This window comes from Pimephales promelas, chromosome 24, assembly GCF_988280905.1.
Source record: "Pimephales promelas chromosome 24, fPimPro1.hap1.1, whole genome shotgun sequence".
Classification (NCBI taxonomy): Eukaryota; Metazoa; Chordata; class Actinopteri; order Cypriniformes; family Leuciscidae; genus Pimephales; species Pimephales promelas.
This window is the reverse complement of record NC_142792.1, coordinates 6,219,546-6,246,353: the sequence shown is the minus strand read 5'-3', so window position 1 is coordinate 6,246,353 and position 26,808 is coordinate 6,219,546. Positions and strand designations below refer to the sequence as shown.

The 26,808-nt window shown below is 38.6% G+C and overlaps 1 protein-coding gene and 2 long non-coding RNA genes across 4 annotated transcripts; 2 read left to right on the top strand and 1 right to left on the bottom strand.

Moving 5' to 3' along the window:
* The first annotated feature begins 324 nt into the window (after positions 1-324).
* Positions 325-23,983, top strand: LOC148965156 (uncharacterized). 2 transcript variants are annotated; one of them, XR_016150171.1, is made up of 6 exons: positions 325-481; positions 1,567-1,666; positions 17,777-18,921; positions 19,093-20,714; positions 21,658-21,755; positions 23,072-23,983. It is a non-coding gene; the product is annotated as an uncharacterized LOC148965156 (long non-coding RNA). The 2 variants fall into 2 exon arrangements; XR_016150172.1 differs by lacking the exons at positions 325-481; positions 1,567-1,666 and adding an exon at positions 16,220-17,651.
* LOC120476708 (uncharacterized) lies at positions 12,730-17,788 on the bottom strand. Its single transcript, XR_016150173.1, has 3 exons — positions 17,650-17,788; positions 14,920-15,019; positions 12,730-13,918 (listed from the first exon to the last, which is right to left on the bottom strand). It is a non-coding gene; the product is annotated as an uncharacterized LOC120476708 (long non-coding RNA).
* A 967-nt stretch (positions 23,984-24,950) lies between the features above and the next one.
* arl1 (ARF like GTPase 1) lies at positions 24,951-26,799 on the top strand. Its single transcript, XM_039667845.2, has 6 exons — positions 24,951-25,099; positions 25,464-25,601; positions 25,685-25,766; positions 25,849-25,960; positions 26,039-26,217; positions 26,304-26,799. The coding sequence occupies exons 1-6, from the start codon at positions 25,096-25,098 to the stop codon at positions 26,332-26,334; spliced, it is 546 nt and encodes a 181-aa protein (XP_039523779.1). The 5' UTR covers positions 24,951-25,095; the 3' UTR covers positions 26,335-26,799.
* Positions 26,800-26,808: the final 9 nt, after the last annotated feature.

Sequence of the window (26,808 nt, the reverse complement as noted above, 5' to 3'; positions counted from 1 at the left end):
TTGTTTTTGTCTCAAAATTTTGTGCTAAATTTAACACAAAGCCACAGATCTTGATTTGCAACGGTGTAATTCACACAAATCACCACAGGAGGGCGCAACACGTTTGTGTTTATTAGACTCGATTTGCAATGGTGTAATTCACACAAATCACCACAGGAAGGCGCAACACATTGATGTTTATTAGACTCGATTTGCAATGGTGTAATTCACACAAATCACCACAGGAGGGCGAAACACTTTTATGTTTATTTAATTAGCAGAATGACAGAAACCGAAGCGCAGTTTTCATCCGCTCCACTAGGCGGCGTGAGCGGGCTTCACTGTCAGAGCGACTCCTTCGGGTCCTTGGCAACACTGACGCTTGTTGATGACAGACGCTACAACATGTGCAGATGACAGGCACACAACTGGATATATTTCAGCAAATAAACCGACATACAGTCCGATAAAATGTGGGAATCGAGTGTCATTTAACTCCTCGGTAAGTAGCTTTGCACATAAAGTGAATTTCTTTTGTAAAATGATATCGCGACGCTTAATGTTTTGTATATTTTTCACTGACGCATCGTTCTGCTGAAATGTCATCATAGCAGGGCTCGTCATTGTAATGTTCATGGTGTCTGTAAACTAAATGTTGTTTAAGCTTGTTATGAAAGCATTCGCGTCTTCTATAAAAAGAGAAAAAACTCGTATTTTTTTCTGAACACACTCTCTCAGACCTTTAGAAGGGAAAATTAATCGGGTGTTGCTTTACATTTATAATCAGAATGATAAGGAATGCTGTTTTTATGTGTGTTGTTATTGTAGTCTTACTGTAGGTAATATACTGGATTGATGTTTGTTAATAGAGTCAGTTGCTCTGATGTTTCTGCTGCTTCATGCTTGTGTAGAGCTTTAGTGATTTTACTTCTAATGAAAACCATCATACATACAGTCCAGAACAGAACAGAACAGGGTTAAAACCGTGTGCTGGAAACCAACCTTTTAGGATTATTGTAAATTTAAAACTTAAACTAGTCCCAATTATGGTTGAATCACGGAAGCTACACCAGTTATTTTGTCAAGAGATTTCTTGTTTATTTTTGTGTTACATTGATGTGTCATTGCACACAATAGTTCTATGTAAACTAAATATAGCTCATCCCAAATCTCTCCTCAGCAAACGTATACAAACACAATCTGCTTTCTCAAAATATAATATAAAAATTATTATGAAGAATATTAATAAAGAAAAAAATACTAAAAAATAACATTAAGCAATACAATTTTTGTTTTCAATTATTCGTGTTTATTTGAAGGAAAGTACACTTTAATTTGAATTGAATTAAAAGATTATTATTGATACAGCCTTACTGAACTATACTATATTAATATAATAGTTATATATTTTCACACTGTACAACTTTAGACTTTTAATTTATTCCATTTCCTTCTATTGATTAGTCTTTAGACTAACTTTCACATTCTCATTTATAGATGTAGAATATATAATATAGAGTATTTCTAAAACTATCTTTTTAATCTTTAAAAAAAAAAAAATCTTTTTTTTCATGTCTTTCCTTACAGAAGGAATGTGTTTGGACCATTACATCCAGTCATCAGAAGCAGAGCTGTGGGACGTGTGGACAGACATTGACTGTAATGATGGACTTCTGCTGATGGACAGGTATGTACATGCTTATGTTTTACTGTGCTAAACATGTAGGTTCCCATCATTTTCTTTTTGAAGGGCCTCCCCCTTTGAAAAGCAAATGATGGGAACCTAAGCGGGTGGGGAAGGGATGAGGAGGCGAAATTTTTATATAAAAAAAAAAATATATTTTTTTGTCCTTGTTTCCAAAAAGCATAACCCCTGCTGCTGACTGTCCCGGAAGCTCCGGGGGGAGACCGTACTGGTATCCCCCTCCTTTGGGCGCGCCACTCACACAACATCCACTCCTATCGCGGAGATCTGGCTGGGATCAAACCAGCAACCTCTGAACCCGTGAGGCAGCGCTCTTACCTGTGAGCCACAGATCTCTTGCTGATACATGTGCTGGAACTTATATTTCACTGTTATCCTGAGAGTTTCCAATAAAGCAGTTAAAGTGAGATTCAAACCCACGTCTTCATCAGTCTTGTCCTCAGAGAGTGTGTGTTTATCCGCTCACCTATCATGGATTTCACGTTTATGGCTGTTTTTTTGGGCTCCTTGTCTAATGAGAACTATTGAAAGTCAGCAATAGTGGGACTTGAACTCAGGACGCTGTGATCGAAACACAACTCTTTCTCTCCTGAGCCACTGAGTCTGCTGAGATGAAGAGCATTTTCAACCGGTTTGATCCAGAGTTTTGTGTTAAATGATGAATAACTTTAACAAACATGGATCTGAAACAGGACTTTCTGGTTGGTAAGGTTGACAACTATACGCTGAGCCTGTGAGTCAATTATGTTGTTTTAGATTTAAAGTTTAAAGTTCTTAGCGTATGTAAAAGATTATCGTCATTGATTAATAATTCATTGACTACTCAGATCTATTCTTATAAAAAAATGTTTTTATTTTTAAGTTATTCTTTGTATCAACTGTATCAGTGTGTGTGTGTGTGTGTGTGTGTGTGTTGTGAATTGTGTTGTCCTATCGTCTTTCTATATAAATGCAAAAAAAGTCAGATCTAAAATTATTTTAGCCCTCCTGTGGTGATTTGTATGAATCACACCGTTGCAAATAAAGTCTAAAAAACTGTGCCCTCCTGTGGTGATTTGTGTGAATTACATATAGAGAGTAAAAGAAAAGTGATGATTTGTGTGAATCACACACCGTTGCAAACCGAGTCCGATCGAGTCAAATAAACATAAGTGTTTCGCCCTCCTGTGGTGATTTGTGTGAATTACACCGCTGCAAATTTCTTCTGTCCTCTCTGTTCTGTCCTTCTGTTAAAATACATACATAACGTTACACACACACACATACATACATACAAAAAAACTAGGCTTTCTCATTCAAAAGCAAATCATTATTTTCTGCACCACAGAGCTTGTCAAACATGTTGCTGCTGCAATTTTACAGGAACTTTAATCCAAAGTCTCAGATGTGATAGACCAACGCCACTTTTGCTTCATCGAAGGGTAACGCCCCCTTTTGGGGGAAAACACCATTTCAATCACAGTGTTCTGAGTTCAAATCACACTATTGCTGACTTTCACTTGTTCTCATTAGACAAGGAGTCCCCAAAACCAGTTGTTGTTGTAAAATCCATGGTTGAGTGGATAAACACTCTCTGAGGACAAGACTGTGATGAAAACATGGGTTCAACTCTCACTTTAACTGCTTTATTGGAAACTCTCAGGATAACACTGAAATATAAGTTCCAGCACATGTCTTGAAAGATATCTGTGGCTCACAGGTAAGAGCGCTGCCTCACGGGTTCAGAGGTCTCTGTGATGGGAGTGTGTGTGAGCAGCAGGTGCTTGAAGGAGAAGGAAACCAGTACAGTCTCCAATGGTGTAATTCACACAAATCAACACAGGAGGGTGACACTCTTTTATTTTTATTACAATTGATTTGCAATGGTGTAATTCACACAAACCAGGGCGCAACACTTATGTTTTTAGACTTGATTTGCAACGGTGTAATTCACACAAATCACCACAGGAGGGCGACACTCTTTTATGTTTATTACACTTGATTTGCAACGGTGTAATTCACACAAATCACCACAGGAGGGCGAAACATTTCTAAGTTTATTTAGACTCGATTTGCAACTGTGTAATTCACACAAATGACCACAAGAGGGCGAAACACTTTTATGTTCATTTAGACTCGATTTGCAACGGTGTAATTCACACAAATCACCACAGGAGGGCGAAACATTTTTAAGTTTATTTAGACTCGATTTGCAACGGTGTAATTCACACAAATCACCACAGGAGGGCGAAACACTTTTACATTCATTGGACTTATATTGTTTTGTTGTTTTTATTTGCAAATATATCTATTTGAATTTTGAACAGAAGACAGGACGGAACATAGATAGTGTAAATAGTTCTGTTTGGAAGTTCTTATGTTTTTCTCCTCTCACCCTCTTACAGAAGTGTAGCGCATTTACACTAGCTCGTTAGACGATGTAGTTTACATAGATCTCCGCTGATGGGTTAAGCTGATTCTCGGGAATAAGACTGAATTCGCAAGGCCTACAATCACCACATGAGGGGGCAACTCTTTTATATTTATTAGAATTGAGGTGCAATGGTCTAATTCACACAAATCACCAAAGGAGGGATACACTCTTTTATGTTTTATACACTTGATTTGCAATGGTGTAATTCACACAAATCACCACTGGAGGGAAACACTCTTTTATGTTTATTACACTTGATTTGCAATGGTGTAATTCACACAAATCACCACAGGAGGGTGACACTCTTTTAAGTTTATTACACTTGATTTGCAATGGTGTAATTCACACAAATCACCACTGGAGGGTGACACTCTTTTAAGTTTATTACACTTGATTTGCAATGGTGTAATTCACACAAATCACCACAGGAGGGTGACACTCTTTTATGTTTATTACACTTGATTTGCAATGGTGTAATTCACACAAATCACCACAGGAGGGTGACACTCTTTTATGTTTATTACACTTGATTTGCAATGGTGTAATTCACACAAATCACCACAGGTGGGTGACACTCTTTTAAGTTTATTACACTTGATTTGCAACGGTGTAATTCACGCACATCACCACAGGAGGGCGCAGCACTCATGTTTTTTAGACTCGATTTGCAACGGTGTAATTCACACAAATCACCACAGGAGGGCGAAACACTTTTACATTCATTGGACTTATATTGTTTTGTTGTTTTTATTTGCAAATATATCTATTTGAATTTTGAACAGAAGACAGGACGGAACATAGATAGTGTAAATAGTTCTGTTTGGAAGTTCTTATGTTTTTCTCCTCTCACCCTCTTACAGAAGTGTAGCGCATTTACACTAGCTCGTTAGACGATGTAGTTTACAAAAATCTCCGCAGGTGGGTTAAGCTGATTTGCGGTAATAAGACTGAATTTGTTAGGCCTAAAATCACCGCATGCGGGGGCAACACTTTTATGTTTATAAGACTTGACTTGCAATGGTGTAATTCACAGAAATCACCACTGAGGGTCTACACTCTTTTATGTTTATTACATTTGATTTGCAATGGTGTAATTCACACAAATCACTGCAGGAGGGTGACACTCTTTCATGTTTATTACGCTTGATTTGAAACGGTGTAATTCACACAAATCACCACAGGAGGGCAAAACATTTTTATGTTTATTTAGACTCGATTTGCAACGGTGTAATTCACACAAATCACCATAGGAGGGCGAAACGTTTGTAAGTTTATTTAGACTCGATTTGCGACGATGTAATTCACACAAATCACCACAGGAGGGCGCAACACTTTTCTGTTTATTAGACTTGATTTGCATCATTTTAATTCACACAAATCACCACAGAGGGCGACCCTCTTTTATGTTTATTAAACTTGATTTGCAATGGTTTAATTCACACAAATCACCACAGGAGGGCGACCCCCGTTTTACATTCTTTGGACTTATATTGTTTTGGTGTTTTTATTTGCAAATATATCTATTTGAATTTTGAACAGAAGACAGGACGGAACATAGATAGTGTAAATAGTTCTGTTTGGAAGTTCGTTTTTCTCCTCTCACCCTCTTACAGAAGTGTAGCGCATTTACACTATCTCGTTAGACGATGTAATTCACGAAGATCTCGGCAGGTGGGTTAAGCCGATTTGCGGTAATGTCACCACAAGAAGATGAAACACTTTTGTGTTTATTTAGACTCGATTTGCAACGGTGTAATTCAGACAAATCACCATAGGTGGGCAAAATATTTTTAAGTTTATTTAGACTCTATTTGCAAAGGTGTAATTCACACAAATCACCACATGAGGACATTTTTATTTACCAAAAATTGACAGATAAGAGTGGAAGAGCCAGTGGCTTAGTGGTCTGACCGTTAGATCTTGGCGCGGGCAATCCAGGTTCAAATCTCTCTTGCGGTGTTTAGTTTCATTGGTTTTTCAACAAATAAAAAAGACAAAATTACCAAAAATTGACGAGTAAGAGTGGAAGTGCTGGTGGCTTAGTGGTCTGAACGGTAGAGCTTGTTGTGGGCAACCCAGGTTCGAGTCTCTCTCTTGCGGTGTTTAGTTTCATTGGTTTTTCAACAAATAAAAAAGACAAAAGTACCAAAAATTGATGAGTAAGAGTGGAAGTGCTGGTGGCTTAGTGGTCTGAGCGGTAGATCTTGATGTGGGCAACCCAGGTTCGAGTCTCTCTCTTGTGGTGTTTAGTTTCATTGGTTTTTCAACAAATAAAAAAGACAAAATTACCAAAAATTGACGAGTAAGAGTGGAAGTGCTGGTGGCTTAGTGGTCTGAACGGTAGAGCTTGTTGTGGGCAACCCAGGTTCGAGTCTCTCTCTTGTGGTGTTTAGTTTCATTGGTTTATCAACAAATAAAAAAGACAAAATTACCAAAAATTGGTGAGTAAGAGTGGAAGTGCTGGTGGCTCAGTGGTCTGAGTGTTTGATCTTGGTGTGGGCAACCCAGGTTCGAGTCTCTCTCTTGTGGTGTTTAGCTTCAATGGTTTTTCAACAAATAAAAAAGACAAAATTACCAAAAATTCATAAGTAAGAGTGGAAGTACCAGTGGCTCAGTGGGCTGAGCATGTCCTCCTGGGGTCAGAAGGATCTGGGTTCAAACCCCAGCCTGGTATGTGAAGCATGGTTGCGTGAAGGACATCCAGTCGTGAGCTGTGACAAGCTGCAAAACTGAGCGGATCAGGTCATGACCAGGATGAGAGAAGGCAGGACACGAAGGGGGGAGTACATATCCAAACCGCTCCCCCTGGGACTTCCAAGACAATCTCAAGCAGCGGTTATGTAAAAGGAGTCCAAATTTTCAAAAAATTACATGTAAAATTTTTCACAAAAAAGCCTAAGTCAACATTTTGGGCGTGGCTTATGGACACTCCTCCCTTTTGGGCGTGACTTATGGACACTCCCCCATCTGGGCGTGGCTTATGGACACTCCCCCTTTTGTCATGGCTTATGGCCACTCCCCTTTACTGTTGATTGTACCTGCACTCCATCAAGGTTCAAATCTCAGCTGTTGCTTTCTCTGGGGAAACCAACCAGCACTTGAAAGGCGTTCCCACTTACACACATGCTGAAAAATTCAGACTACAAATACATTAATAAACTGGATTTGTAATGAGGAAATCTTAACTGGTCTGTTTTATCTTGGCAATCATTAAATTGCAAATCAGTCACAGCTTGTCCAAATTAATAGACAAACTAAACCACGTGGGCCACACATCATCTGAATAATTAGTTAATTGACTGATCAACAGAGTCAGTAACAGCAGGTGTTGATGTTTAGAAAGCCAAGATCAGCTGGAAATCATGAACAGCACACAAATGTCACATTTACCATTTTATTGGACACAAATTTAAGTAGATCATTTTTAAAAACATGCCAGTTCAAAACAGAAACAGGTTGAGTCAGGAAAAGGCTCAGATGCATAACAGTTCGGCGGTTGCTCCTCTCAAAATACTCCATGCAAAGTCACTCACTGCTTTTCCTCATGACCTCCAGCAGCTCAAACCAAGAGATCCCTACAAACAGACAGCAGTGAGACAATCAGAAACACTTCAAATTTCACTAATAACTTCCCCTAGGAAGCTACAAATCTCAGAAAGAAACAAAGTGATTGTTTATAGAATAAATATAGATCATAGGAGGTGAAAACGCATGCTCATTTTATGAGCAATTAAACCAATGCAACAGCATCTGTAAGATATCAATCAAGCTACAAAATAGAATTAAATGTCACTTTGATGTTAATCCAAAACAACAAGTTAACATACAGACTCCTTCTACGAGCTATACAAGTATTTTACAAACCTGTTCCAAGAGCCACACCAACATTGCACACCCCTCGACATCTTTCTTATCTGACCCATATATGTCTGGTTTTGGAGTCTCTACTAACGAGCTGATGAGTCGATTCAGGTGTGATTGATTAGGAAGAGTTGGAAAATGTGTTGTGTTTAACCACTGCACCATCGTGGCTTTCACAATATCATCTGTTGTTTGGTGCAGTTTGTTGGATATGCATTTTAACATAGGCAATCTAAGATTCAAACGCAACCATTTATTTATTGAACTCTTTTGAGTTTATTGAGGGCTTTGTTTTCTGTGATAAAAATATTAGCAACTGTGGGATTTGGACCAAGAACTGAATGAAAGACAAATGATTAGCCACTGAGCCACGGCATTTGTGATGTTTGATATGGTTCATTGTGGTTGTTTTTTTAGTTTAGCAACAGCATTCATTAAAACAACAATTTATTGTTCAGCTGCTAGAGCGTTTTTTTTACAGGGTTGGAGATAAACTCAGGAAAGTGGCTCGTCAGGAGCAGGATTAGGGACTTTTTTTAAATCTCTTTCCTCTTCATGCTGTTTTCATATATTAATGCAGATACACTTAGTGTCCACAAGGTGGGGTACATGAACACATTAATCTGGTCTCTGGTTTCATGCACACATGCCTGCTCTCCATCCAGGATTCTCCAAACACTTGTCCTATGTAGAGAAGCTGGAGTCTGTACTCTGAAGGCAGAGAAACACAGGACACTGTGTCTGTTATATTAGGCAGTAAAAAGCGGCAATTAGACACATTTATAGTCAGCTGTTTTACCACAATAATAATATTTTATCCCAAATATTAAACAATCTTTACTATAAATGTAAAATCGGTGTAATTTTTGTGTTTTTGAGTCTGTAAAAGCGAGTCTCGCTCCTCCATTCATAACATCCATACCTCACGAGCGTCCAGAGATCCAGAGACTCACGTGCTCCTCACAACATGGTTCCTCATCACGTGACAGACAGACGAAGATCCAGCCAAGATTGACTATAAGTGCTGCACGAATCTGCTGCCAAAACTACACAAAGTCATTGTCTCATTGTCAAAGTATGTGCGACGCTTTGTAATATAATCAATCTGAAGCTGAATCAACTTTGTGTCTCTTTGCACTAATAAAATAAAGACTCGTCAAATTGAAACTGAAGCGCAGTTTTCCATCCGCTACACTAGGTAATTCACACACATCACCACAGGAGGGCGCAGCACTCATGTTTTTTAGACTCGATTTGCAACGGTGTAATTCACACAAATCACCACAGGAGGGCGAAACACTTTTACATTCATTGGACTTATATTGTTTTGTTGTTTTTATTTGCAAATATATCTATTTGAATTTTGAACAGAAGACAGGACGGAACATAGATAGTGTAAATAGTTCTGTTTGGAAGTTCTTATGTTTTTCTCCTCTCACCCTCTTACAGAAGTGTAGCGCATTTACACTAGCTCGTTAGACGGAGTTTACAAAAGTCTCCGCAGGTGGGTTAAGCTGATTTGCGGTAAAAAGACTGAATTTGTTAGGCCTAAAATCACCGCACGAGGGGGCAACACTTTTATGTTCATAAGACTTGACTTGCAATGGTGTAATTCACAGAAATCACCACTGAGGGTCTACACTCTTTTATATTTATTACACTTGATTTGCAATGGTGTAATTCACACAAATCACTGCAGGAGGGTGACACTCTTTCATGTTTATTACGCTTGATTTGAAACGGTGTAATTCACACAAATCACCACAGGAGGGCAAAACATTTTTAAGTTTATTTAGACTCGATTTGCGACGATGTAATTCAGACAAATCACCACAGGAGGGCGCAACACTTTTCTGTTTATTAGACTTGATTTGCATCATTTTAATTCACAAAAATCACCACAGGAGGGCGAAACACTTTTATGTTTATTTAGACTCGATTTGCAACGGTGTAATTAACACAAATCACCACAGGAGGGCGAAACGTTTGTAAGTTTATTTAGACTCGATTTGCAATGGTGTAATTCACACAAATCACCACAGGAGGGCGAAACGTTTGTAAGTTTATTTAGACTCGATTTGCAATGGTGTAATTCACACAAATCACCACAGGAGGGTGACACTCTTTTAAGTTTATTACACTTGATTTGCAATGGTGTAATTCACACAAATCACCACTGGAGGGAAACACTCTTTTATGTTTATTACACTTGATTTGCAACGGTGTAATTCACACAAATCACCACAGGAGGGCGACACTCTTTTAAGTTTATTACACTTGATTTGCAATGGTGTAATTCACACACATCACCACAGGAGGGCGCAACACTCATGTTTTTTAGACTCGATTTGCAACGGTGTAATTCACACAAATCACCACAGGAGGGCGACACTCTTTTATGTTTATTACACTTGATTTGCAACGGTGTAATTCACACAAATCACCACAGGAGGGCGACCCCGTTTATTACACTTGATTTGCAATGGTGTAATTCACACAAATCACCACAGGAGGGAGAAATATTTCTAAGTTTATTTAGACTCTATTTGCAACGATGTAATTCACACAAATCACCACCACAGGAGGGCACAACACTTTAATGTTTATTAGACTTCGTTTGCGTCAGTGTAATTCACAGAAATCATCACAGGAGGGCGAAACATTTTTAAGTTTATTTAGACTCGATTTGCAACGGTGTAATTCACACAAATCACCACAGGGGGGCGAAACACTTTTATGTTTATTTAGACTCGATTTGCAATGGTTTAATTCACACAAATCACCACCACAGGAGGGCGAAAGACTTTTACATTCATTGGACTTATATTGTTTTGGTGTTTTTATTTGCAAATATATCTATTTGAATTTTGAACAGAAGACAGGACGGAACATAGATAGTGTAAATAGTTCTGTTTGGAAGTTCGTTTTTCTCCTCTCACCCTCTTACAGAAGTGTAGCGCATTTACACTAGCTCGTTAGACGATGTAGTTCACGAAGATCTCGGCAGGTGGGTTAAGCCGATTTGCAGTAATGTCACCACAAGAAGGTGAAACACTTTTGTGTTTATTTAGACTCGATTTGCAACGGTGTAATTCAGACAAATCACCATAGGAGGGCAAAATATTTTTAAGTTTATTTAGACTCTATTTGCAAAGGTGTAATTCACACAAATCACCACATGAGGACATTTTTATTTACCAAAAATTGACAGATAAGAGTGGAAGAGCCAGTGGCTTAGTGGTCTGAGCGTTAGATCTTGGCGTGGGCAATCCAGGTTCAAATCTCTCTTACGGTGTTTAGTTTCATTGGTTTTTCAACAAATAAAAAAGACAAAATTACCAAAAATTGATGAGCAAGAGTGGAAGTGCTGGTGGCTTAGTGGTCTGAGCGGTAGATCTTGTGGTGGGCAATCCAGGTTCAAATCTCTCTCTTGCGGTGTTTAGTTTCATTGTTTTTTCAACAAATAAAAAAGACAAAATTACCAAAAATTGATGAGTAAGAGTGGAAGTGCTGGTGGCTTAGTGGTCTGAGCGGTAGATCTTGTTGTGGGCAACCCAGGTTCGAGTCTCTCTCTTGTGGTGTTTAGTTTCATTGGTTTTTCAACAAATAAAAAAGACAAAATTACCAAAAATTGATGAGTAAGAGTGGAAGTGCTGGTGGCTTAGTGGTCTGAGCGGTAGAGCTTGTTGTGGGCAACCCAGGTTCGAGTCTCTCTCTTGTGGTGTTTAGTTTCATTGGTTTATCAACAAATAAAAAAGACAAAATTACCAAAAATTGGTGAGTAAGAGTAGAAGTGCTGGTGGCTCAGTGGTCTGAGTGTTTGATCTTGGTGTGGGCAACCCAGGTTCAAATCTCTCTCTTGTCGTGTTTAGCTTCAATGGGTTTTCAACAAATAAAAAAGACAAAATTACCAAAAATTCATAAGTAAGAGTGGAAGTACCAGTGGCTCAGTGGTCTGAGCATGTCCTCCTGGGGTCAGAAGGATCTGGGTTCAAACCCCAGCCTGGTATGTGAAGCATGGTTGCGTGAAGGACATCCAGTCGTGAGCTGTGACAAGCTGCAAAACTGAGCGGATCAGGTCATGACCAGGATGAGAGAAGGCAGGACACGAAGGGGGGAGTACATATCCAAACCGCTCCCCCTGGGACTTCCAAGACAATCTCGAGCAGCGGTTATGTAAAAGAAGTCCAAATTTTCAAAAAATTACTTGTAAAATTTTTCACAAAAAAGCCTAAGTCAACATTTTGGGCGTGGCTTATGGACACTCCTCCCTTTTGGGCGTGGCTTATGGACACTCCCCTTTTGGGCGTGGCTTATGGACACTCCCCTTTTGGGCATGGCTTATGGACACTCCCCTTTTGGGCATGGCTTATGGACACTCCCCTTTTGGGCGTGGCTTATGGACACTCCCCTTTACTGTTGATTGTACCTGCACTCCATCAAGGTTCAAATCTCAGCTGTTGCTTTCTCTGGGGAAACCAACCAGCACTTGAAAGGCGTTCCCACTTACACACATGCTGAAAAATTCAGACTACAAATACATTAATAAACTGGATTTGTAATGAGGAAATCTTAACTGGTCTGTTTTATCTTGGCAATCATTAAACTGCAAATCAGTCACAGCTTGTCCAAATTAATAGACAAACTAAACCACGTGGGCCACACATCATCTGAATAATTAGTTAATTGACTGATCAACAGAGTCAGTAACAGCAGGTGTTGATGTTTAGAAAGCCAAGATCAGCTGGAAATCATGAACAGCACACAAATGTCACATTTACCATTTTATTGGACACAAACTGGAGTAGATCATTGTCAAAAACATGCCAGTTCAAAACAGAAACAGGTTGAGTCAGGAAAAGGCTCAGATGCATAACAGTTCGGCGGTTGCTCCTCTCAAAATACTCCATGCAAAGTCACTCACTGCTTTTCCTCATGACCTCCAGCAGCTCAAACCAAGAGATCCCTACAAACAGACAGCAGTGAGACAATCAGAAACACTTCAAATTTCACTAATAACTTCCCCTAGGAAGCTACAAATCTCAGAAAGAAACAAAGTGATTGTTTATAGAATAAATATAGATCATAGGAGGTGAAAACGCATGCTCATTTTATGAGCAATTAAACCAATGCAACAGCATCTGTAAGATATCAATCAAGCTACAAAATAGAATTAAATGTCACTTTGATGTTAATCCAAAACAACAAGTTAACATACAGACTCCTTCTACGAGCTATACAAGTATTTTACAAACCTGTTCCAAGAGCCACACCAACATTGCACACCCCTCGACATCTTTCTTATCTGACCCATATATGTCTGGTTTTGGAGTCTCTACTAACGAGCTGATGAGTCGATTCAGGTGTGATTGATTAGGAAGAGTTGGAAAATGTGTTGTGTTTAACCACTGCACCATCGTGGCTTTCACAATATCATCTGTTGTTTGGTGCAGTTTGTTGGATATGCATTTTAACATAGGCAATCTAAGATTCAAACGCAACCATTTATTTATTGAACTCTTTTGAGTTTATTGAGGGCTTTGTTTTCTGTGATAAAAATATTAGCAACTGTGGGATTTGGACCAAGAACTGAATGAAAGACAAATGATTAGCCACTGAGCCACGGCATTTGTGATGTTTGATATGGTTCATTGTGGTTGTTTTTTTAGTTTAGCAACAGCATTCATTAAAACAACAATTTATTGTTCAGCTGCTAGAGCGTTTTTTTACAGGGTTGGAGATAAACTCAGGAAAGTGGCTCGTCAGGAGCAGGATTAGGGACTTTTTTTTAAATCTCTTTCCTCTTCATGCTGTTTTCATATATTAATGCAGATACACTTAGTGTCCACAAGGTGGGGTACATGAACACATTAATCTGGTCTCTGGTTTCATGCACACATGCCTGCTCTCCATCCAGGATTCTCCAAACACTTGTCCTATGTAGAGAAGCTGGAGTCTGTCTGAAGGCAGAGAAACACAGGACACTGAGTCTGTTATATTAGGCAGTAAAAAGCGTCAGGTGGGGAACTTGGATACTTGAATGACAAAAAAAAGGTATTTTACCACCCTTCGGGTGCTTTAGAATAACTCTTCCTTACAATATGATAGAGACATAATTCTTTTTTCCAGTGTTTGCTGACATGTGCTGGAATCAACCAAAACTGTCTGCATGGTGCTAGAGCACACAGGGCCTGAGATCTACACTTTCAAAAATGAATTTATAACCTAAAAATCAAAAAGCGTCTTTTTTGTTTTTGTTTATTATAACACAGACAACATACACTAAAATATTTACCACTTTCAACAGTGTTTTATGAAATGACAAAGGGTTTTCTGTAATATGACACTGGAATTTTGCATTTATAGCATTGCATATGGGTATGGGGGGACTTTAGATCTTGGTAGGCGGAAATTACAACAAAAAAAGGTAATATTCCTCCCTTCAGATACATTTGAATAAATATTAAATAAAACATGATACAGACAAAATTCAGTGGTGCAGTGGCTCAACACACGTTCTCGGCTGATGGGTTGCACTGGAGACATGGGTTCGATCCCCACCTCAGCATGATTTATTGTAAAATCACAGGACTCCAAGAGTGAAATATAAGTTCCAGCACATGTATCAGCAAGAGATCTGTGGCTCACAGGTAAGAGCGCTGCCTCATGGGTTCAGAGGTTGCTGGTTCGATCCCAGCCAGATCTCCGCGATACGAGTGAATGCTGTATGTGTGAAGGGGCGGGGATGATTCGGGTCCCCCCCCCCGAGCCCCGCCACAATGTACAGTAGGGGTTATGCTTTTTTATACATAAAAAATTTAGCTGTCTAAAAATTTTGCCCCGCCATCCCTTCCCCACCTATTTAGGTTCCCATCATTTGCTTTTTAAAGGGGTCACCCTCCAAAAAGAAAATGATGGGAACCTACATGTTTAGTACAGTAAAACATAAGCATGTACATACCTGTCCATCAGCAGAAGTCCATCATTATAGTCAATGTCTGTCCACACGTCCCACAGCTCTGCTTCTGATGACTGGATGTAATGGTCCAAACACATTCCTTCTGTAAGGAAAGACAAGAAAAAAAAGATTAGTTTTAGAAATACTCAATATTCTACATCTATAAATGACAATGTGAAAGTTAGTCTAAAGACTAGTTAATAAAAGGAAAGTGGAATAAATTAAAAGCCTAAAGTTGTACAGTGTTAAAATATATTACTATTATAATAATATAGTACAGTTCAGTAAGGCTGTATCAATAATAATCTATGATTTGAATTACAGTTTTACAGGCTACAAATGGACACAAACACTGAATAGAAATAAAGCCTTCGGTGCGAGCGCTGACGCTTGATGCTTAAACATGTACACTGTAAAGAACTGCCCAAGTGGAGTTATAACTTTAAGATGAAACCTTCCTTCACACAACAGTAACCCTAAAAGACATGTTCCTGCACAAGGATTGATCCTGATAGTTTTCATTAGAAGAAAGGCACTGCATCTCTACGATACAATACAAGCAGAAGAGACACACACACAGACACACACACACACACATCAACTGATTCTATTAACACGCATCAATCCACTAGATTATTATTACATAAAGTAAGACAACTGATAACAAAAGAGACTAGAAACAATTGCTTATTATTCTACTTCACTACACATAAATCAGAGGACGATTCATTTGAATCTTATACATGTAACAACAACTAGAGATTCAACTTAATCACTGTTTTACAGGCCACACACAATTATAAAAACACTGAACACACAAAACTAAAAACTAACTCCCCATTCACAGAAAGCCAAACCTACAAAACATCAGAACAATATTAGAAATGCTATGCAAAGAAAACCAATTGCAAAGTGTCTAGTCACTGCTCTTTACTTTTATGTTTTCATGCTTGTAGTAATATTATGATATTTGAATTGCATACCATTCTAAAGGCAGTTTTCACTCTCAGATCCCAGTCATAACAGGAAGTAACACAGATCAACAACATTGCTAAACACTAAATAACCCCAACTGAGCAAGCTCAAAGCAAGCCAAAAGCAAGGCGACAGTGGCAAGGAACCAAACTTGGATGGAGAAAAAACCTTGGGAGAACCCAGGCTCAGTCGGGGGCCAGTTCTCCTCTGGCTTACATTCATATTGTTTAAATATAAATATTAAATATAAATATAAATATAAATATAAATATAAATATAAATATAAATATAAATAAATATAAATATATTTATATTTATATGAAGTGATGACCTGAGCAGACTTATGATGTCCGTATAATCCGTTTTATTTTTTCTTCTCACTGTTAATGTATGTAACCTTTCATTTGCAATAATTCAAATACCTGAGCAGACATTTGTCCATTGCCTGGGAATAAAATAAAGTATATTCTGTCTGAATTTACTTCTACAGAGACAACTCTCTCTCTCTCTCTCTCTCTCTCTCTCTCTCTCTCTCTCTCTCTCTCTCTCTCTCTCACACACACACACACACACACACACACACACACACACACACACACACACACACACACACACACACACACACACACACACACACACACACACACACACACACACACACAGACAGAGAGAGAGAGAGTTAATTAATTATTCATAAATGATGATTTGGATAGTGACAGTATGAACAATAAAAGTTACACTGTTGAGTGGAGGACAGTGAGTCTTATGGTGGAGGGAGTGTATAAAGTAAAGTGCAACAGAAAAGTGTGGTGTGGTAAAGGTTAAGAATTGTTTCTGGTGATTTTGTGTATTGAACTGTTACTATTTTTGTGCAGTGTTGTGCTTATGGGACTGAGGACGTAGAGGACCGAAGGAAGGATTAGAAATTATTTTTATTGAGGAACAGAATTTTTTCAAGTGTGTTCAGGCTTAGACATTAATTATTATACAGCCATATAGTAGTGAGGATTATTAGCTATATCAAGACAGTAAAATAATAATAAGCTCTTTCTTGCTGGCTCCATTACAAGAAAAAAGGATTAGGTCAAAAAAAGCAAACAATTCCAAAAAGGCAATCCAAATCAAAAACCAGTCCAAATCCAAAGCAATCCAAATAATCTTATCTGATTAATATAACAATTCTATAATATAGCTATAATTAATACTAACAATAAACTATAACTAATCTAACCTAATAATGTAATAATATACAGCCCTAACATATATATTGCACAATAACGACGATGAAACATCTCTCTAACTCTTGATTCTCTGACACTACTTCAACTGATTCTTCTACTCCTGATAACACCCACAAGGTGGCGCGAGTTTCGAACAAACGACACTCAGACCGAGCTGATGACGTTTTCACACAAACCGAGGCCTCGTTTGTCATCAGTCACGTGATTTTCACGTTAACAACACAAGCCTCGAATCGCGGCTTCATCTGGCACGCCCCTTTTTGCTCGACACAAGCTCCGACGCCTCGCTTCAAATGTCACATCACTAGCAACAGGAGAACATCAGAGCTTCACACAAGACACAACTCCTGCTGACTCTCACATACACCCAGAAAACACTGCAATATCAACTGAGTCCTTCTTATTACACTTTACAGTGTGAATATCAGAGGGCGATTCATTCAAAGATTAAAAAGGTAACGCTACAATAGCGACTGACAAGAGAACTTGACTTCATGCTAAAGTAAAAGTTACTTACAGGTGAGTCTTGTGCCGTACTCGGTTCCTCATTTATGTGTCGTTTGATTGCGTCGGTTTTATTTGCGGTTGAGCTGTAATATGTGCTGTTAAAGTGACATTAAGAGCTGTCATCTTCTCATCTGCAGGATCTGCTCGTGTTGTTGTGATTGTCATCAAGCGTCATGTTGTCAAGCAGCAGAAGCGTCAGACTGAAGGAGAACCCGCTTCTGCCGCCTTGAGGAGCGGAGGAAAACTGCACTTTACTCTCGTCGGGTTATAGTGGCGAGATCACATCTGAGACTTTGTATTAAAGTTCCTGTAAAATTGCAGCAGCAACATGTTTGACAAGCTCTGTGGTGCAGAAAATAATGATTTGCTTTTGAATGAGAAAGCCTAGTGTTTTTATAATTGTGTGGCCTGTAAGACAGTGATTAAGTTGAATCTCTAGTTGTTGTTACATGTATAAGATTCAAATGAATCGTCCTCTGATTTATGTGTAGTGAAGTAGAATAATAAGCAATTGTTTCTAGTCTCTTTTGTTATCAGTTGTCTTACTTTATGTAATAATCTAGTGGATTGATGCTTGTTAATAGAATCAGTTGTGTGTGTGTGTGTGTGTGTGTGTGTGTGTGTGTGTGTGTGTGTGTGTGTGTGTGTGTGTGTGTGTGTGTGTGTGTGTGTGTGTGTGTGTGTGTGTGTGTGTGTGAAGTGTGTGTCTGCTGCTTCATTGTATCATAGAGATGCAGTGCTTTTCTTCTAATGAAAACTATCAGGATCAATCCTTGTGCGGGAACATGTCTTTTAGGGTTACTGTTGTATGAAGGAAGGTTTCATCTTAAAGTTGTAACTCCACTTGGGCAGTTCTTTACAGTGTACATGTCTAAGCATCAGCTCTCACACTGAAAATATGTTGCAAAGTATATGAAAATGATGCTACGATTTGAATTAGTTTTACAGGCAACAAATGGACACAAACTCTGAATAGGGAAAAAGCCTTATTTCCACCCGAAAGAAGGCCTTTTCCTTATTCAGTGTTTGTGTCAAATCATAGCATCATTTTCATGTACTTTGCAACATATTTTCACACAGATTTAAGACTTGTTTTTTACTAGTCAGTCTACTTTTATTTAGATGAACTTAAGTTGAATGTTATTCAGTATGTAGTAATGTCTGTGTCTGTATTTCCTCTACAGGATACGGGATGTGTTTGGAGTGTCCAGTCATCAGAAGCAGAGCTGTGGGACGTGTGGACAGACATTGACTGTAATGATGGACTTCTGCTGATGGACAGGTATGTACATGCTTATGTTTTACTGTACTAAACATGTAGGTTCCCATCATTTTCTTTTTGAAGGGCCTCCCCCTTTGAAAAGCAAATGATGGGAACCTAAGCGGGTGGGGAAGGGACGAGGAGGCGAAATTTTAAAAAAATATATTTTTTTTTTTCCTTGTTTCCAAAAAGCATAACCCCTGCTGCTGACTGTCCCGGAAGCTCCGGGGGGAGACCGTACTGGTATCCCCCTCCTTTGGGCGCGCCACTCACACAACATCCACTCCTATCGCGGAGATCTGGCTGGGATCAAACCAGCAACCTCTGAACCCGTGAGGCAGCGCTCTTACCTGTGAGCCACAGATCTCTTGCTGATACATGTGCTGGAACTTATATTTCACTGTTATCCTGAGAGTTTCCAATAAAGCAGTTAAAGTGAGATTTGAACCCATGTCTTCGTCAGTCTTGTTCTCAGAGAGTGTGTGTTTATCCGCTCGCCCATCATGGATTTCACATTGACGGCTGGTTTTTGGTGCTCCTTGTCTAATGAGAACTATTGAAAGTCAGCAATAGTGGGACTTGAACTCAGGACGCTGTGATCGAAACACAACTCTTTCTCTCCTGAGCCACTGAGACTGCTGAGATGAGGAGCGTTTTCAACAGGTTTGATCCAGAGTTTTGTGTTAAATGATGAATAACTTTAACAAACATGGATCTGAAACCTGGGATTTGACCCAGGACTTTCTGGTTGGTAAGGTTGACAACTATCCACTGAGCCACAGAGACTGTGATTCAATGATGTTGTTTTAGATTTCAAGTTTAAAGTTCTTAGCATATGTAAAAGATTATCATCATTGATTAATAATTCATTGACTACTCAGATCTATTCTTAGAAAAATGTTTTTATTTGTAAGTTATTCTTTGTATCAACTGTATCAGTGTGTGTGTTGTGAATTGTGTTGTCCTATCGTCTGTCTAAATAAATGCAAAAAAAGTCAGATCTAAAATTATTTTCGCCCTCCTGTGGTGATTTGTGTGAATTACACCGTTGCAAATAAAGTCTAAAAAACATAAAAGTGTCGCCCTCCTGTGGTGATTTGTATGAATCACACCGTTGCAAATAAAGTCTAAAAAACATAAAAGTGTCGCCCTCCTGTGGTGATTTGTATGAAGCACACCGTTGCAAATAAAGTCTAAAAACTGCGCCCTCCTGTGGTGATTTGTGTGAATTACATATAGAGAGCAAAAGAAAAGTGATGATTTGTGTGAATCACACCGTTGCAAACCGACTCCGATGGAGTTTAATAAACATAAGTGTTTCGCCCTCCTGTGGTGATTTGTGTGAATTACACCACTGCCAATTTCCTCTCTGTTCTGTCCTTCTGTTAAAATACATACATAAATAACGTTACACACACAAACAAAAAATTAGGCTTTCTCATTCAAAGGCAAATCATTATTTTCTACACCACAGAGCTTGTCAAACATGTTGCTGCTGCAATTTTACAGGAACTTTGATCCAAAGTCTCAGATGTGATCTCGCCACTATAACCCGACGAGAGTAAAGTGCAGTTTTCCTCCGCTCCTCAAGGCGGCAGAAGCGGGTTCTCCTTCAGTCTGACGCTTCTGCTGCTTGACAACATGACGCTTGATGACAATCACAACAACACGAGCAGATCCTGCAGATGAGAAGATGACAGCTCTTAATGTCACTTTAACAGCACATATTACAGCTCAACCGCAAATAAAACCGACACTCAGACGCAATCAAACGACACATAAATGAGGAACCGAGTACGGCACAAGACTCACCTGTAAGTAACTTTTACTTTAGCATGAAGTCAAGTTCTCTTGTCAGTCGCTATTGCAGCGTTACCTTTTTAATCTTTGAATGAATCGCCCTCTGATATTCACACTGTAAAGTGTAATAAGAAGGACTCAGTTGATATTGCAGTGTTTTTTGGGTGTATGTGAGAGTCAGCAGGAGTTGTGTCTTGTGTGAAGCTCTGATGTTCTCCTGTTGCTTCCTGCTTTTATTCTACTTCCTGTTATGACTGGGATCTGAGAGTGAAAACTGCCTTTAAAATGGTATGCAATTAAAATATCATAATATTACTACAAGCATGAAATAGTAAAAGTAAAGAGCAGTGACTAGACACTTTGCAATTGGTTTTCTTTGCATAGCATTTCTAATATTGTTCTGATGTTTTGTAGGTTTGGCTTTCTGTGAATGGGGAGTTAGTTTTTAGTTCTGTGTGTTCAGTGTTTTTATAATTATGTGGCCTGTAAGACAGTGATTAAGTTGAATCTCTAGTTGTTGTTACATGTATAAGCTTCAAATGAATCGTCCTCTGATTTATGTGTAGTGAAGTAGAATAATAAGGTTTCATCTTAAAGTTAGAGCTCCACTTGGGCAGTTCTTTACAGTGTACATGTCTAAGCATCAGCTCTCACACTGAAAATATGTTGCAAAGTATATGAAAATGATGCTACTACGATTTGAATTACAGTTTTACAGGCAACAAATGGACACAAACTCTGAATAGGGAAAAAGCCTTATTTCCACCCGAAAGAAGGCCTTTTCCTTATTCAGTGTTTGTGTCAAATCATAGCATCATTTTCATGTACTTTGCAACATATTCTCACAGATTTAAGACTTGTTTTTTAGTAGTCAGTCTACTTTTATTTAGATGAACTTAATTTGAATGTTATTCAGTATGTAGTAAATTAATGTCTGTGTCTGTATTTCCTCTACAGGATACGGGATGTGTTTGGAGCGTCCAGTCATCAGGAGCAGAGCTGTGGGACGTGTGGACAGACATTGACTATAATGATGGACTTCTGCTGATGGACAGGTATGTACATGCTTATGTTTTACTGTACTAAACATGTAGGTTCCCATCATTTTCTTTTTGGAGGGTGACCCCTTTAAAAAGCAAATGATGGGAACCTAAATAGGTGGGGAAGGGACGGTGGGGCAAAATTTTTAGACAGCTAAATTTTCATTGTATCAAAAAGCATAACCCCTGCTGTCCATTGTGGCGGGGCTCAGGGGGGGACCCGAATCATCCCCGCCCCTTCACACATACAGCATTCACTCGTATCGCGGAGATCTGGCTGGGATTGAACCAGCAACCTCTGAACCCGTGAGGCAGCGCTCTTACCTGTGAGCCACAGATCTCTTGCTGATACATGTGCTGGAACTTATATTTCACTCTTCGAGTCCTGTGATTTTACAATAAATCATGCTGAGGTGGGGATCGAACCCATGTCTCCAGTGCAACCCATCATCCGAGAACGCGTGTTTAACCACTGCACCACTGTGGCTTTCACACTGAGAACTGGTGTTTTGGCCACTTTGTTTGATATAACAATTATTGATAACAATTTTAATTAAATTATAGGGACAAATAGCTGAGATGGGATTTGAACCTTAACTTCAGCGCATCCTTACCTTCATAGAACATGTCTTTAGCCACTGCACCACTGTGGCTTTCACTTTGAGAACTGCTGTTTTGGCCACTTTGTAATCTATAGGCCCACTTTGTTAAATTATAATCACAAAAATTGAACACAAGCAAGAGTGAGGCTTGAACTCAAATCTCCCTGATTAAAGCCCAACACTTTATCAACTGAGCCAATGAGTCTGTTGAGTTGAAGGATGTTATGGATAGGTTTTTATTGAGAGTTTTGTTTTATTTGAAGGAAAAAGTCATATGATCAGATTTGAACCATGACTCTCATGTTTGAAGGCAAATGATGATCCTCTGCACCACAAGAGTTTTGATGAAACATGGCTTGTTTTTGGGTCTTGTGTGAAATGTTATTAAGAAAGGTAAACTTATTTTTGTCTAGACATTTCTCATATAGGTTTTAATTTTTTGCATATTAGAAAAACTGTATTCTACATCTATATTGCATATTATTGCTTCAACTAATCATTCTAGCATTATTTTGTGTTTATTTGAATGAAATAATTTCATTGTAAAAAAAAGTGGAGGAAAATCAACAAACCACAAAGCCAGAGATCATTCATGCAATTAAACACACAAAACTGAAATATTGAAACAAAACTGCAATCATAATTGTCATTGAGAACTTTATTAATTCTTCAAACTCAAACTGATAAACACATAACATGTAAGTAACCCTATTTGCTTATTTCTTTTAGAAAGTCCATCACACCTGCCTGGAAGTTTCAAGTAACCCTGAAGACCTTGATGATCTGCTTCAGGTGTTTTTCATCAGGTTGGAGCTAAACTCAGGAAAGTGTCTCACCAGGAGCAGGATCGGACACAATTTTACTCTCTTTGCATCTACTGCTGTTTTTAAATGGAAATGCAGAAACACTTATTATTGTCCACAAGGGGGAGCAGCTGACACACAAATCTATCTCACTCCCGTGTCTGTTATATTCATCAGGAAATTAAAAACACAAGTCTTAGTTGTTATAGCAGCAGTGATTAGTTTGTAGATTACATAAAATACTTGTCAAATGTAATGTTGATACAGGCTTTAATGAAGGATATTTATTTAATCAAATAACCAATAAATGTATGAAGAGTGATTAATCCCTCCATCCAGTCATGGCCAGCCACGGTTAAACCTGTGTTGAAAAAAAGGGGACATTTGTCTTTCTATTTCTATGTAAATCAGTTAGGCTGACTTTACAACCCTCTAACATATATTTTCCCCTGCTCACTGTCGCCCTCCTCCATCCATATACAAGCCACAGCTTCAGACAGAGACTCGGAGCAGTAGTGCATTGAGAAGCGCTGAGTACTTTTCTGAAATGCACTTTCTGTAAAGCTTCTTTGAAACAATATGTATGTTGGCCAGAGGAGGACTGGCCCCAACTGAGCCTGGGTTCTCCCAAGGTTTTTTCTCCATCCAATCACCTGATGGAGTTTTGGTTCCTTGCCACTGTTGCCTTGCTTTTGGTTTGCTTAGTTGGGGACATTTAATGTTCAACAACATTATTGATCTGTGTTGTATTACTTTCATGTTATCACTGTGAAGCTGCTTTGATACAATCTGTATTGTAAAAAGCACTATATAAATAAATGTGACTTTGAGAAATTGACTTGACTTGAGTCTCAGACTCTCCTCAAGGAGGAGCCGGTGAATCATCTGATCTCCTGCTGTGGTAACCAGTTACAAGATTCAACAGGATTGAGAACATTAGCATTATGATAATATATGTTATTTAACAGTCATTTTAATACACATTCAAACACTGCTTAGTGATTCGATAACTTCAATAATCATTAGAACCAGTGATTCAGAGCAAGTATCAAACTGCCAAAGTCATGTGAGTGATATCTGCAAATCCATGAACCAGCATCTAAATGTTTTTGTTTGTTTTTTTACCTGATCTCGGATCAGTTTTATAAATATGTAGATATTTAATGACACCAGCATACATGAACCATAACATTTTAGACACTATAAACTGATGGTGGTGACTCTCAATAGCACTATAAAGCAGCTAAGAAATGCTCTCTAACGTCATCACATGAAAGACAAGACATTTTCAAAGTAAATCATGAACTGATCAGTAAAGGTGCACAGTAAGGCCATCTGTAATTTATTTATACTCTAGTCGGATCTGGAATTTAAAAATTTCCAAATTAAATTTTTGCCTCCTTTAAGTCTTCTCTGTGTGCCTTTATTCACAGTCTTCACAAACAAGTGGATTGCTGAAGGGGTTTGTATTACAGTCCCCATGTTCAACACATAATGACGCTGTTTCCCGTGACCTAAGCTCTCTTTTTTACTTTATTACATCTTTTCAAATAACAAACAAGCATTATCATTATTATCATTGTTTAAAAAAACATCAACAATAAGACCAAGCAGCATATCGTAAAAAGAGCATTTAACGCTAATTTAAGATAACAAACTTGACATGAGTGAGAATTCAAAATATAATTCAATAAATACAATATATTTAGATTTTTTTTACATGTACACCCGCTTCAACGCATGAATAATTAGAGGAATGCGTTTAATTAATTTATAGTGAAAAAAAATATGTATGCGTCAACAGTAGATGCGTGTCGAATGTGCGAACGGTGAATCGTAATTAGGCTCAGACACGTTTCTGTGTGACACGTCATTAAGTAGCTCGAGCACGGAAGTGTTTCCACGGATTTTCCGTCAGAGAGACAGCGTTGATATAGTTTTTCATCTAAAATGGGTAAGTTAGATCTACGTGATTTAAAACATATTCTGTTGGATATTATAGACCGCTTATGCATCTATCTTAAAGTTTAATTTAACAGCACGCCTTTTTACGTGCTTACAAAGGGACGTTTGTTCATCACGTTGGTGATGCTAGTTTGTTTGTTAGCATTGCAGATAACTAAATTCATGATAGTGGAAAAACTCATTATAAAACAGTTTTGTTTTCAAAATTAATACGTGTTTTCTTCGACTGTGTTTGGTGTCAATCCTATGCGTTTAGTATTATGGTCGTGTTGATTTAACATGGTGTTGAACGTTGGACATTTTTTCTAAATCTCTAACTTATTTAAAAAAAAATGATTCACTTTTTATTATAGGGGGGTTCTTTTCCAGCCTGTTCTCTGGCCTGTTTGGCACCAGAGAAATGAGAATCCTCATTTTGGGTCTGGATGGAGCAGGAAAAACCACCATATTGTACAGACTTCAAGTGGGAGAAGTGGTCACAACAATTCCTAGTATGTGTTTATGACCGATTTATATACACAACTTTTGACTTGTCTTGATGTACTGGGGACTAATTTGCCTTTTTTCAACTCAGCAATTGGATTTAATGTGGAGACTGTTACATACAAGAACTTGAAGTTTCAAGTATGGGACCTCGGTGGACAGACGAGTATCAGGCAAGAAGTTATTTCTTTTGCGGTGTATTCTATGAAGATAAACCAAGCTGAAGATGTGATCACTGATGTTCTTCCTCCGCAGGCCATACTGGCGGTGCTACTACTCCAACACAGACGCAGTGATTTACGTGGTGGACAGCAGTGACCGCGACCGGATGGGAATCTCCAAATCTGAGCTGGTGGCCATGTTGGAGGTTGGTTAGATGTGCTTTACATTACATCACGTTCTATTGTTATCAGTGCATTTGAACATGATATTTCTTGTCTTTCAGGAGGAGGAGCTAAAGAAAGCCATACTGGTGGTGTTTGCAAACAAGCAGGACATGGAACAGGCCATGACCCCTACTGAAGTGGCCAACTCTCTCGGTTTACCTGCGCTCAAAGACCGGAAATGGCAGATCTTCAAGACATCTGCTACTAAAGGCACAGGCCTGGATGAGGCAATGGAATGGTAGGGTTAATTTCCTTTTTAAACATTTAAATACAAATATTTTGCATTGTGTTTACCAAATACCACCTTGTTCTTTCATATTTCAGGCTGGTGGAGTCACTGAAGAGCCGGCAGTAAATGCACTAAAAATCTTGTATATAGGAACTTCAGAGACTTCTTATTGGGTGTCCTTTGGACCAGTGACTGCTTCTTCCTATTGTGTGAAGACCATCCTCTCTCCTGCCTAGTGCAGAGACCGAAGTGAGGCGAGTGGCATTGAACGGACTATGAACGAACTCTTCAAATGTTTTCCCCCTTTTGCTTATCATTTATGGTGAACCGTATCCACTACATTTGAAATCTCAAAGGTGTTTGTTTTTTAAATTTAGCCTTTTTCCCCCTGATTTTGAATCGTTGCAGCTGGTATATGATTTCAGTTTTAATATTACATGGGTAGATATTTAATTAAGACTAACTTGTCATTTGTACGCTTTGGATTTGTAATGGCATATTTATATTTGCACGTGTACAGGGGAGCACACTCCTGTGTTGTGGCTGTGAAATAAATATGCAGTCAACACATTACATCAAGCATAACATCAACCAATGGCT

What these genes read in the sequence shown, in the direction of transcription:
- arl1 (XM_039667845.2), top strand. An exon ending in AGTGGTCACAACAATTCCTA is followed by an intron (nt 25,602 to 25,684) that starts GTATGTGTTTAT and finishes TTTTCAACTCAG; the next exon opens with CAATTGGATTTAATGTGGAG. An exon ending in AGCTGGTGGCCATGTTGGAG is followed by an intron (nt 25,961 to 26,038) that starts GTTGGTTAGATG and finishes CTTGTCTTTCAG; the next exon opens with GAGGAGGAGCTAAAGAAAGC.